Source organism: Sinocyclocheilus grahami, unplaced genomic scaffold, assembly GCF_001515645.1.
Source record: "Sinocyclocheilus grahami isolate Dianchi unplaced genomic scaffold, SAMN03320097.WGS_v1.1 scaffold462.1, whole genome shotgun sequence".
Classification (NCBI taxonomy): Eukaryota; Metazoa; Chordata; class Actinopteri; order Cypriniformes; family Cyprinidae; genus Sinocyclocheilus; species Sinocyclocheilus grahami.
In genome coordinates, this window is record NW_015505641.1 from 1632845 (window position 1) to 1646458 (window position 13614).

The window sequence follows — 13614 nt, forward strand, 5'->3', positions numbered from 1 at the left end:
TTGTGTGTGTGTGTGTGTGTGTGTGTGTGAGTGTGTGACAATATTTACAAGTTCATATTCACATATATCATAGTACACTTAAGTATTTTTAAAAACTAAAAGTTATTCAAAGATTGTAGCAGGAGAGTAAAACATTGAATAAACATTACAAAAAGTGGCTTTATTAGTTACTAAATCGATGTATTTGCTGAAATTGAGATTTATACATCATCTGAAAGCTGAAATGGTTTGTTAGGATAGGACAATATTTGGCCGAGATACAACTATTTGAAAACCTGGAATCTGAGGATGTAAAAAAAATCTAAATATCGAGAAAATCGCCTTTAAAGTTGTCCAAATGAAGTGCTTAGCAATGCATATTACTAATCAAAAATGAAGTTCTGATATATTTAAGGTAGGAAATGTACAAAACATCTTCATGGAACATGATCTTTACTTAATATCCTAATGATTTTTGGCATAAAAGAAAAATCTATCATTTTGACCCTTACAGTGTATTTTTGGCTATTGCTACAAATATACCCCAGCGACTTAAGACTGGTTTTGTGCTCCAGGGTCACATATATGATTATGTAATTATTTTGAGCTGTACCCATATCCATGGTCTGCTCTGAGGGGTCTGTGGGAATCCCGTAGAACATGATACTAGTCAACATGGAGCAAAGCAACACTGAGAAACAGCACGAGACACGCTGCACACGGGTGAAATTACTGCTGGGGGGCCGACTGACCACAGAGTACCAGATGTGACCGTCACAGAAGTCCGTTGTTGTTTTCATGAAGAATAAATTGCTGCAGAACGGAAAGTCTTTTAGTTGCATTTTCAAAAAGTCAAGTCAAAAGCCACACTGCGAGATGAGTGAGCTCACCTGAAGCCTTTCATGTCCGCCTCTGATGCTACAGGAAACACTTTTTCAACAGTGCAATCATCTATATCAACAGCCAGCCACGAGCTGCACAGGAAGTGCCACTTCTGCTCAGTCTGCAGGTCTTCTACCATCACCATGTTAACATACCTGAGAAATAAGAAATACATTTGTCAAGCACATTAGCTGTTGTGAAAATGAAGTGTGCTTCCATGTATTGAATATGCACTTTTAGTGTACTTCAAATCTTATTTTTTATTACTATACTTGCAGATAATATCATATTAATTAGTATTAGTACACTTGACGTGAACTTTATAATAATATCGCATTAACAATTATACTTTAAAGTACATTTTAAATCATTAGGTTTAATACTCTTTTTCATGCTTTAAAGAAATACACTAATTTTGATGTGTTGAGTAAAGTACTTGATTATTATTTTAACTGTAGTGTGTTTTTTATATTATATTTAAAGTTAATATATTTAAAATGTACTAAATTGGAACATCATCATTACAAATGTGTAATTATAAATATATGTAAATACATGACATTCAATAGAAATTACACTAAAGTATATTTTAATCGACTATAAACGCTTGTCAGTACATTCGACAGTGCACTTTAACCATATTTCAAAGACAAAACAAGTAATTATGAAATTACATATAAATATGTACTTGTGCAAGTGGGTCAAAAAGCACTCTATTCAAATTTAATCTATAATACCTTTTCATTTAATTGCAATTAACATGCAATTTTGTGTCTGAAAACATTTCATTCAGTTCACACTTATTGTATATTACAGTATAGTATACTGTAGGATATTATTTCTGTAATATGTACTCTTTTTTAAGGAGATGCTAAAGTACATTTCCTTTTCAGGAAATTCAGACAAAAAAACTGCTTTTTAATTCATTTTTCACTTTGGACACTTGAATGAGTAGTGAGGGTGAGTATACTGTATATATATATATATATATATATAATAAAGAAGAAAATACTATTTCAGTCTTTCTATCTTCAGTCTTTCTAAAATTGAATGTTTAATTCAGTGTGTTACTTGCCATTTCTTTGTAATTATTTGTGAAATTTACTAGCAATACCGGAGTCAAAATGATTTCTACACCAATGTTTTTCAGTGTAGTAGGTGAATTATTCCTCGGACACCAATTTACCAAGCAGGATGGTCCCCTGAGTTGTCATGCCACAGTCTGATGCTCTGCAGCTCTCCCAGTGAGAAGGGGGTGGTCAGTAAGAACAGGTCCACAGCTCCTCTTTCAAACACTGGCTTATCAGGGTCAGTCAGATGATGGGGCTCACATTCTCCCTCCGTACCCTGAAGAGTCACTATGACCTGAAGTGACAACGGCATTGCAGAGTTAGCATGTAAGAGCACATGAGCAGAATTCCTGAAGAAGAGCTTATGATATATGCACATGCCGACCCGTGATGAAGTGGAGGAACCCATGCGATGACCAGTGCTGATCTTCAGCAAGTAGCAGTACTCAGCAAAGGGATCATTGTCCTCTAGCATAGTAATCTTCACCTTTTAGGGGGAAAGAACACAATGTATCTGATATAGCATACATTTCAGTTGATGACAGAGCTTTAAAGTTAACATGATTTGCTGCACACAAACCATGTTATTTACAGATCTCAAGTACTTTTGAGGGCATTATGACATTTACAAAAGAGGTAGAGAGAGATTTTGTAAATTGAGTGGATTGTGAAAAGCGGGTGTTACATATCAGAATGGAGCCTGACAAAATGTGTGTTTGCTAAAATGTTGACTAAATATATATTTGGCTGTTTGGGAAATATTATTCAATATCCTGTGTGGCCTTCATTACATCATCGGGAAAGTTATTTTCATTCAATTTTATGATTTTCACACATTTCATAAAATATATAATATTTTCTTAACATTATGATGATCAACTCTGCGATATTTTGTCATTATAATAGCATATTGATGAATCGTGCACTGTACAATAACCATGAACATGCAAGTATTTCTGCAGCACAATTTTGACCATTTTTATAAAGTTAACATAAGAATATTAATTTTATATTGCAAGATGAACACTTATTGGACTAAAGCAACTCGGCTTTACTTGATTACCAGTGCATAATGTCTTAAACTTTGAGTATCAAATATGATAATAATATTGTCAACAGAACTTTGATCATAAAACTAAGCATTTAAACGTCATTTCACTAATACATATTATTGAAGAGAAATAGAGTGACAATTGATATTTATATATGCATTTTATGTAAGTAGTCTTTTTTTGGTCATATAAATAACATCTGCACCAAATTGAATATTTTTGCTCAGTTTGGCCCTCTGAGTAAAACTGATATTTTTTTTATTTCATCCTCAGATGTGAGCTCCTACATCATACTATATGGATCATAAAAGCCTGATGTATTAAATATGATACAAAACTTAAAACATAAATTATTCGTTTGTTGTTAATAGTTTGTTTGTTTGTCTAAAGGCTCAATAAACTGTTCCGCTTCAAAGCATTCGAGTTTTCAAACTATTATTCCATATGTCAGGATTTACAGGGTTAAGAAAGTAAACAGGCTCAGTTTTTTTTATGTTGACTTTAAAAACAAAGAAATCATTAACTCTAGAGACCATAGATGCAGCAAAGTTAGACAGACCTTGGTTTTGTCCTGTAGGTCCTTCCTGCGCGCCCATGCCGCTACCAGGGTGTAAGCTAAGAAAATTGCCCCGATAAAGCACACTACCACTGGGTTCTGTGCAAAGTTGGAAAACAGCTCAGCAGACTTGGACGGATCTACCGTATTGGGCATGACAAAGAAACTGCTCCCAAAAAAGGTTAAATGGGTACACAGACACTGTGTCACGTTGGGGGTCGTTTTAGGGCCAACCTAAAGAATAAAGAAATCAAGCACAGAGTGTTATCTCACTAACACGCTGCGACGGACTGACAGAAGCAAATGAACTGATAGCAAATGTCATTTACGTTTCACTGATTCATTGTTTATTTGAACTTCATTTAATAAATTCACTTTACAATAGGTCAGAGGTCAGCAATGTTTAGTATGGCTGTCACTATTGGCGCACAAATGGAAAGAGCCAGAGAGGTTAAAATGAAACATTAGCCGTGTTAGAAATAATTCTGTTTGAATTAGCAGGCCAATTCTTGTGAAAAAGAAGTGCAGTGCATTTGATTGTATTGCAGTGAACTTCAAATCTTAAAACATATTATAAAAAAATTGTACTGGCAGATAATATTATATTAATTAAATAAAAGGCCACTAAAGTGCACTTACATTTAAAATGTTATACATATATAATTTAAATGCAATTAACATGCAATTAAGTTTCTGAAAACATTACATTCAGTTTTCACCTACGTATATTATTTCCATAAGTACTCATTTTTAAAAGTATGCTAACGTGTACTTCTTTTTCACAAAGGAAATGACCCCTTTCTGTAACTATTTCTGATTATTTCTCTTTTTCACACAGCCTGTTTTATTAAGTTATGAGCTGTATGGAAGCCAAATCGAAAAATAAATAAATAAAAAACTAACCCCTGTATTCAAATCATAACTTGTCTAATTTTTGAAAAAATGATGGCACTCACTCTACAGCCATAGTCACTCCAGTTGGATCTCGCCTCTTCCCAGAAAATGCACTGAGCAGTAATGGATGTGATTGTTAGTGATGCATTAATAGACTTTACGCCCGGAGGAACAACAGGTCGTATGAGAAGGTTGTAAACACCCACGTCTACTGCCATGTCACTGGGACCCAGCAGCCATGTGTACCTTTCATCTGTGTGAAGAGATTAAGAAAAGTACAAAACAGTGCTTGATACATTTCGCAGTGTTAAAGAACAATTGCATTGTTTCAAGCAAATGATTCACCTTGTGAATTTCCTTGTTGAGGAAGTGTAACTGTGGCTACATTGTTTTCCTCGGTGGGTTGGTTCTCATAACCCAGCAGCAATATTAGTGTTAAATCTTCAGAAGGATGGAACTTCATAACCAGAGTAATGTTGGGGGTGGTTATATTGATGATCAAAGTGCTGAAGTTTCTCAGATCTAGAACTGAGCTGTTCACCGCTGTGTCCAGCCTGGGTAATAAGATCTGCAGATTGAGCAAAGTGGAATTTCATTAGTAAAATAATTTGGTAACACTTTATTTTAAGGTGTTCTTGTTACACGTTACATGTACTTACTATTGTAATAACAATTAATTATGCAAGTAACCCTAAGCCAAACCCTAATCCTAACCCTAACCATATAGTAAGTACATGTAGTTAATTCATATTACTCAGTACTTAAATGTATAATTACATAGCCAAATTATTATTTACACGTTTCAGGAAAAAAAGGTAAACTGTCACTGGATCGGTACCCTTTCAAAAGGTATAATATGTACTTTTATATGTACCACTATTTTGCTTCCATAACTTGACTTCCTTCAGACTAGTGGAAAGAAAACATCCAAAATACACATTTAAAACCCTTGTGCGCTCCTCATTTGGGAGTCACACTCATGGTCTTCGCTGTCAAAAGTGACCAGAACAGCACCTCCTGGCGAGAGCAAAAAAAGAAAAACCTGTAATTTCATAGTGTAACCACTAGATTCCTGTATAGGACTCAATAGAGAGGCTTGAGAATTCCCTAGTTGTTTTTATACATAATTGTTTACTTTTATTAGGTTGTGGATTTAAATGTATATTAGGGCATTCTCCAAGACTACTTTTTGTCAAGGTTTATATTTTTTGTTGTTTTAAATGTTGATTTGAAGTGTAGGTTTTTGCATTATTATTACTATATTCAAACCTGAACACAGAAAGCAGTTTGTTACATAAAACATTAAAATTCTATTAAAATGTAACAAAAATGAACAGGAATGCTTTATCAGAGCTTAATCCTTCTGGGTCTGAACTGATTTTAACCTCTTATTTCAGTCTTCTGTCTCATTTTGGCTGTATGGTTATAGCCATACCAATTCATTTGAGTATGTATAATTCTGTATGTGTGTGTCTGGGAGTGTGTGTGAGTGGATGTATCTGTTTTACACTCCTAATGTTTTAGAGTGTAACCCCTTCCTTGCTGTCAACGTTTTTACTGCATTGTAGTTGAATTATTGATTTTATTTTACATAGTTGCAGCGTTACAGTCACACCAGTTCATAGGTGTGTGTGTGTCCGCGCGTGTGTGAGTTGGTGTGTTGATTTTGCAATCTAGATGTTTTAGAGTTTCACCCCTTCATTTTTTCCGCATTGTGGGGGATTTGTAGATTGTACACATAAAAATTATCCTTATTTTTGATTTTTTTCCCCCCATTTCCCATTCATTTGCTATGGTCGGTCATTTTTGACCGAAGACCACGAGTGTGATTATTTTTTTTACGACCACTTAGCTTTTTTTTTTATTTTTTACATACAAAGTAGTACATAGTTAAACACCCCTAATAAAAAGTGGGACAATATTTTTTTCTCCTGCATTGAAATCTACTTCAGTAGCACTTACATACACCAAGTGTTGCAGTTGTATTCCTTTCTATATTCTGAAGGTTTTTACAGAAGGGTTTCTTTTTTATTTCTGGCAGTTGACAGTATTTTCTGATATAAAAATTAAAAGAGAATCCAAAATCCTCTCTGTAAAAACCTTTAATGTGTCAACACAATTTTAAAAAGATTTTTGAACCTGGCTTTACCCAATGTTCAGATTTATGTTCTGGAAATATGTGCAAATTAGTACATATTTGAATAGAAAATGCCTCATTTGCGGAAAACTTGTAATGCAAAGCAACTGTCTTAATGTACTGTGATTAACCAACTGAGGAAGTATGGCAATATCTATTTCTTAAAGTTATCTATTAGTTTTTACCCTATTCACCTGTAGTGTCTTGCCTTGAAACCAGTTTGAAAAGTTACTATTGGAATTCTATATATTTTTTGTTATTATATGCTAGTGGCACAGAAACTGCACACTTCATCTTTACAGTTCCAGCTGTTGTCAAGAGGTCTTTCATTTTTTTACCTCAATCTCCTCAGTGAGGTTTGCCACTGGAATGCCAGAGCCGTTTGTTTTGGAGAGGGACAAACCGGCCACAATGCTATGAATGGTCTGACCTTCAATCCATGGATCAATGTTAAAAAGTGTCATCTGTGAAAAGTGGACATGTATGCATATTGCATTATAAGATACATGTGTAAAGCATATATAACATTAGTACAGCATAAAATAAAATGTATAGTATTCTATCTATGTTATTGAAAAAAAAAGGTCCAAACAGGGGCGACTATAATTTCAACTAGGAAGTTGAACATGAAGTGATGGGGATCAGAGGAATATTTCTTGCTTTCAGAGCAAAAGGTCACAAGTTTGAATCTTTCTTGACCAAATGTTTTAGAATTTAAAATGGTTTAAAATTGCTTCCTCTATGCGCTTAACTTCCTAAAACTTGCAGTTTTTTAAATTGAAACCTGCTGGTTCTCACTATCATGGACTTTTAGTTTGTTTTCCTTCTTCATGTTTCCCTTGACCTAGTTTTCCCTCGTGTCTGATTAGTTCATTCTGTTCACCTGTGTCTAGTTAATTAGCTTTATTTGCCTGTGTATTTAAGTTCTTGTCTGTTCAGATAGTGTTTGTCGGATCTCGTCTATATCTTCCCCTTGTGGATTTCCCTTCTGCGTGGATATTAAAGATTATTTTACCTTCATCGTACTCGTGAGTGTTTTGAGTGCACCTGAATGTAACACTGGTATAGTCACATTAACCTAACGTATCTGCTATCAAACACATTTCTTACACTCTAAAAAATGCTGGGTTGTTTCAACCCAACTTTGGGTCAAATATGGACTAACCCAACTTTTGGGTTAAAAATTTTATGTAAAAATTTAACCCAACAGTTGTGTTAGTCCATATTTGACCCAAAGTTGGGTTGAAACAACCCAGCATTTTTTAGAGTGTACCTATGAAACTTATTTAAACTTCATATGAAGTGCATGACATGAAATGTGTACAATACTGTATATTACAATAAATGAAACAACTTATTCAAATTATTCTGTTTCTACGTTAACTCGAACTCTCCCGCCATCTAGTTTTAAAATGCATCACAAGGTCTCGCCACCCAGGGTCACATGAACATAAACAATATAATGACTTCCTTGAAGTGACCATCACCGGTGAAAAGCTGTGTGTTTGTAATAAATTCATCATTATGATGTTTTTATCTTCAAACTCTTGCGTCCTGTGAAAATATGAATCCTATATCCATAATATTTATTTCTCCAGTGAAAAAGTCCAAAACAATTATAAACAAATGTGTCGACGGATTTTGATGCGAAAGGACAACAGACAATGGACTTCTTCATTGGAGAAAGTGTTATTATGGATTATGAACATGTATTTAGGCTAGTTTAAAGTTAAATACATTAATGATGGATTTGTTTCCAAGAAACACACAGCTTTTCTCTTCATAAGACATTAATTGTTGGACTGGAGTGGATTATTGTGATGTTTTTAACAGCTGTTTGGACTCTCATTCTGACGGCACCCATTCACTGCAGAGGATCCATTAGTGAGCAAGTGATGTAATGCTACATTTTTCAAAATCTGTTCTGATGAGGAAACAAACTCATCTATATCTAATGGCCGAAGCCTGAATAAATGTTCAGAAAACTATTCCTTTAATGTAATAAAATGTAAACATTTCTAATGACTAGTAAGGGCTAGATTCAGAATGGAATATTATTATAAAGCTAACTCTTGTTGCTATTCCTTAAAAAATAGGGTGCAGGTCAGATAAATTATCTAATTTGATTTTGTATTATTGATGTTTTTTCGGCTAGTAGTGACTAAAAAACACCCACTTTCACATCCACTGGCTCATCAACAGGCAGTATATCAGAGCCCAGATGCGGAAGCTTGAATCCAGCTGCACTGTCCTCAATGCTGAAGGGCTCTTTCTGGAGGTTAGTTGGCGATATCCTTACACACACAAAAAATTCAAAACACACAAAATGTTCTCAATGACGTGTCTTATGTTCACTGATCATATAGCAATTAATTGAATTCTGAGTGTCCTACCTGTTGACGTAAATATTGACATTAGGAGAGGTGATGATGGTGGGCTCCAGATCAGGTGTTTTATTTGTGAGCAGGAATGTCTGCACAGAGTCCACCGCAGTGAGCAAATAACCAGAGATGTCGCTCTGAAAGGCAGTGAGAACATCAGCAGATTTCCTGATATAGTTAACTGTGTTTTGGAACATAATAGCTGGTTTATAACTGGTCATTAGCTGGTGCAAGATGCGAAACCATCTTGGACAAGCAACAAACCAACTACCTTGTCACATCAGTTTAACTAAAAAAGTTATACTTTTCTCTAATTTATTACAGCCAGATTTATTAGTCTTTCTCAAATTAAATAAAATGTAAAGTTCAAACCTTAAATTTAGTTTTAAGATATTAATCAAAAATATTTCTTTCTTCACAATATTTCTTTACAAAGATGAAAACATTCATAAAAAGCAAAAAGATTTATTTTTTATAGTGACCATAGCATACTTGATCAATATATTTTCTTTAGATATTAAGTCAAAATGTTACTTAATTTAGGTAAATGTAACAATTTTTTGCTTAATTTCACCATAATCAAAAGCTAAATGAGCTATAATATGAAAGTAGAATTTTCACTTACGATAAAACTTCGAACATGCTGTAAATGCGTAATTTAGTTGACCTACTATAAATAAAGACAACTTCGAAAGACCTTAATGCTTATTGTGATGTCTTTTTAAAATATGCATTAAAATATCTGTAAAATATCTGAAACAACACCAGAAAAAAATCATAAAACCCACTATTTCTGCAGTCAGTAAAGCTAGCCAAGTTCAGCACATCCACACTCGAAACGAAAATACTGTTTAAACTAAATTGTTTCTTTTAATTGTTATTATGGGGAGTGTTACTACTTTAGACGAGCTGAACAAAAATTCCGATTAGGCTAATATAAAAAAAAAGCACTTTAAATAAATGAGATGGTTGTATTACTTTTTTAATCTGTTTTCTTGGAAAATGGTCATTTATCAATCAGCCAATAACCACCAGATTATTTTTCAGAAAAAGTTACCTCTTTGTCCTTATCAAACGCAGCGAGAATGTGACTAGAGGATGCAACGAGGAGGTTGGCTATTTCAGTTCGTGCAGTGATGTTATCCAGATTGATGGAGTTGAGGGATTTACTCAGAATATCTAGTACGCAACCAGCATTCTCCTGTGAAAGAAAAGTGCCTCATGAGCCGTTATGCAGCAGTAGTGTTGAGCACATACTGTATATAATGATGTGTTTGGTCACAGAATACTACCTGAGCATTAACATTCACTTTGTCCTTATCTTCAGTGATTTTTGTCAAAACACTAGCAAAGGCCAGCACTTCTGTGGGCTGCTGGAGTGGCTCTTCTAAAGTTGCACATATATCTGAAAGAAGCCCCTCTCTGAACTGCAAGTGGGAAATGGATGCTAAGGATTAGATATTACATACGCTGTAAAAAATGACCGTGAATTTAACGGTAAGAGACTGTAAAAATGCTACAGTAAAAGCCTGTTAAATGGTAAATTCCCCTACTGTATACGGTAAAAAACTGTATTGGACATTACATGTTGTAGCGAATCAGCTCATGGAAAATATGAATAATTAACCATAACTAGTTATAATTAACTATTCATATTTTAGATCCACTGTAGATATTTAGCTGACCACTCAGGGTCAACCGTCTTGTCAATTCTAAGAACGTTAATTTCCTGGTTAAAGGAAATAACCTTCTTACTGCACAATTCTATAAGTTTGTAACGTAAATCTGCATGATTATTGACTCCGGTTATGAGTAAACAATGAACACATCAAGTGTGATACAAGTAAGGTTTTATTAACTACATAAAAACTTAAACTAGTCTAACATACTACACAAACACATTAAGCCGGTCTAACATAAACATACACACACACACACATACAGTTGGTATAGAAAAGGGTTAAAGTTTAACTCAGCATAGAAAGAGGCATAAAGAATGGATTTTATGGAACACTTTGCATGTATATTCAACAGATCAAAGCCTTCAGGGATACGTCAGATTCTGAGTTCAAACACACCTTGTAGAAAGGTGTAACTGATACTTAATGCATCAATTAAATCGACTAAGTTTGATACTTGCACGTCTGTATGAACAAAGATTCCTGATGCGATCTTACGGCCCCAAGATCTTGCTGAAGTTGGTTGATGAGAAAGGACCAGTTTGAGTCAGAGTCACTTGATGAATGGAAAGGACTAGGCCGAAGAAAAGGCCTGGCACAGATGCTTTGGTATCCTGAAGCGTTTCTCACATCTTCTTAGCCGAAGACCGAACCACCGACTGGGGCGGGTCCCTGGAGCCGGGCCTTTAAGGTCGGAGAAGATCTCCGCCTTTCAAGATGGGCTTGTCCAATGAGCAAAATGGAATTTCCGAGCGGGAGGTGGCAATTGCTGGAGGGTTTACGACCCTTTGTTCTCGAAGCATGGTAATTTGCAAATGGACTTAAATCGAAATTATTAACGATTCTCAGGGCCCTAATATATATTGCCTATGTACCACCATATAATATACACGCTTGTTTCGATCATAAGAAGGCAAATTCATAGATACTAAACAAGGTAAGATTACATATAGTGAAAAGGGATGATCAGGAATGGGTCCCCTCACAAGCATACTAAAATAGTCTAAGAATATCAAAGACAAAATACACAATGACAATAATATACTCAATGGCCTGAAGAAATATGTGTGTTCATTCAAATAACGGTTTTTCTATGAATTAACTAGAACACAGTCATTTCTAATCTGCTTTTCCTTGGGACAAGCAGGGATTTTCCCTGCTTTACATACTTTTGGCCAATAAACCCAGTGATATCAGCGTTGGTTGCCATGCAACAAAGAAGCCTGTTCGACTTCCTGGGGTGTTACGCATTCCGGGGGGAAGGGTCCATGGGTCCTCATATGGCTTGTTAACTGAGGTTACAGAGTATTTGTCATATAAAAAGAGAATATATAGTGTGTTGGATTGGTCCAGACGCTACATATTTCCCCCCTTTCGAGCGTTGTTGTCCGTAGAATAGACAACAACGAGCGATGTCAAGGTGCAGAACAATCGAACACACACCTGGCACTCACGGCTGGGAGCCAGTGGTGGTTTTTGGCTGTTGGTGCCGTGTTGGATGCTGTCTGGTGGTGTGCTGTGGTGATGTAGGCTGTAGCAAGGTGTGGGTCCTCGAGCTTATGCAGCAGGTGTCGAGGCTGTGTCACCTGTCATCCTGAAGTGAGTTAGTCCGGGTAGGATGTTTTTGTTGATGCTGTTAGCCAGTAGGCTATCTGTGGTACCCACGATGTGGAACAGCCGGGTTAGACTCTCACTGGTGAGAGTGCAGGTGGTTCCAGGGATTGCAGGTAATTGTTATGGAGATTTTGTAGTGTGCAGAGAGTTTCAGACTGACCTAGTGATGATGGCAGGAGAGCAGCAGGTGGTTGTTAGCTCTCTGTTCTGCCCGAACGTCACTAGAAATCTGATGTTTGCGGTGTCGCTTGGCTCTTGTGGCGGCACCGACTTGAGCTTGCCTGAGTTGTGTTGGTAGAGCTTTCGCTGTTGGGCATGTGGGCCCGCTGCTCAATCCAACGTTGTCTGGCTGCTTCTAGGGGTGTCGACCGGTTTCAAGGGATGCTCCTCCCTTGGAGGGGCCTGATGCTGTGATGCAGCAGGCAAGGAGTCAGAGGTTTGTCCTTAGTTGAGTTTTGTTCAAGGAGCTCTTTTGCGAGTGTCAGCAGCTCCTGTAACCCAGACGTAGGCGTGTCCAGCTGTCCTTGTGTAGCCTCCGTTCAGCACCCGTGTGGAGGAGGATGTTGTGGTGGACTGCTGTCGGACATACCGTGGTGTTTGCAGGATGAGGACGCCTGTTCCCAGTGGTTGGTCTGGAACCTGGGTCTGTTGCCATGGTGATGGCTCTGTCCTCTTCTGGCTAGGGGCTTTCTGTAGAAGGGTTTTGCATTGTGGCAATGCTGGGTGCCTTCTGGTGCCCGCTTTGGATTCTGAGTTGTGAAGTTCAGAATCAGTGGGGTTTGACAAACACCTTTAGTGGAGGCCTTGCTGCTTGTTAAAGGCCTTCTGTGTCAGGTTACACAGCTGTTGATTAGGCATTGTGCGGCAGGCCCTAATGCCTAGATGACTTCTTGCAGCTGGTGTCCTCCGCCATCCCAGGGTAATCGTGAGCTTGGAGTAAGTTTGTCAAAGTCTGTGGTAGTAAGCATGGGGAGTTTCACGCCGGCCCTGCTTGGTGTCTGGGGCAGCGATCAGTCCATGTTCAGACTCTGGGTCTGAGAGTATTTAGGTTGCCAGATGTGTTGTCTCTGGCCAGCTCGTTGGGGTCACACGGTGTGTGTGTCTGCAGTGATCCTCTGGAAAAGTCCCTGCCCCACCCCCTTGTGGCTGCTGGTTGGTGACGTGTGAACAGTGGCTCTCGCCCCCCCCCTCGCAGGTTCAGACTCTTGGCTGAGGGGGGTGGGCCTGCTGGCCAGGGGAAGTTCTGTTTCGTGTTTCCCTGTCTGTTCACCTTGTGGTCTGCAAGCATATTTCAGTTCATTTGTGACACTGAATTCACCTCGTTGCGTTGCTTCGGTTCGCCTGAAAATTATTATTATTATTTTTTTTTT

The 13614-nt window shown here is 37.1% G+C and overlaps 1 protein-coding gene across 1 annotated transcript in view; it reads right to left on the reverse strand.

Moving 5' to 3' along the window:
• Positions 1-13614, reverse strand: part of pkd1l2b (polycystic kidney disease 1 like 2b) — a 62527-nt gene that overhangs the window by 21610 nt on the left and 27303 nt on the right. Inside the window, exons 12-23 of the mRNA XM_016235029.1 lie at positions 10244-10378; positions 10009-10152; positions 8964-9088; positions 8747-8864; positions 6909-7034; positions 4779-5001; positions 4496-4686; positions 3543-3773; positions 2317-2418; positions 2048-2226; positions 870-1016; positions 593-792 (exon numbers count right to left, since the gene is read on the reverse strand). Coding sequence (XP_016090515.1) covers positions 593-792; positions 870-1016; positions 2048-2226; positions 2317-2418; positions 3543-3773; positions 4496-4686; positions 4779-5001; positions 6909-7034; positions 8747-8864; positions 8964-9088; positions 10009-10152; positions 10244-10378 — 1921 coding nt within the window. The remainder of the gene's footprint in view (positions 1-592; positions 793-869; positions 1017-2047; positions 2227-2316; positions 2419-3542; positions 3774-4495; positions 4687-4778; positions 5002-6908; positions 7035-8746; positions 8865-8963; positions 9089-10008; positions 10153-10243; positions 10379-13614) is intronic.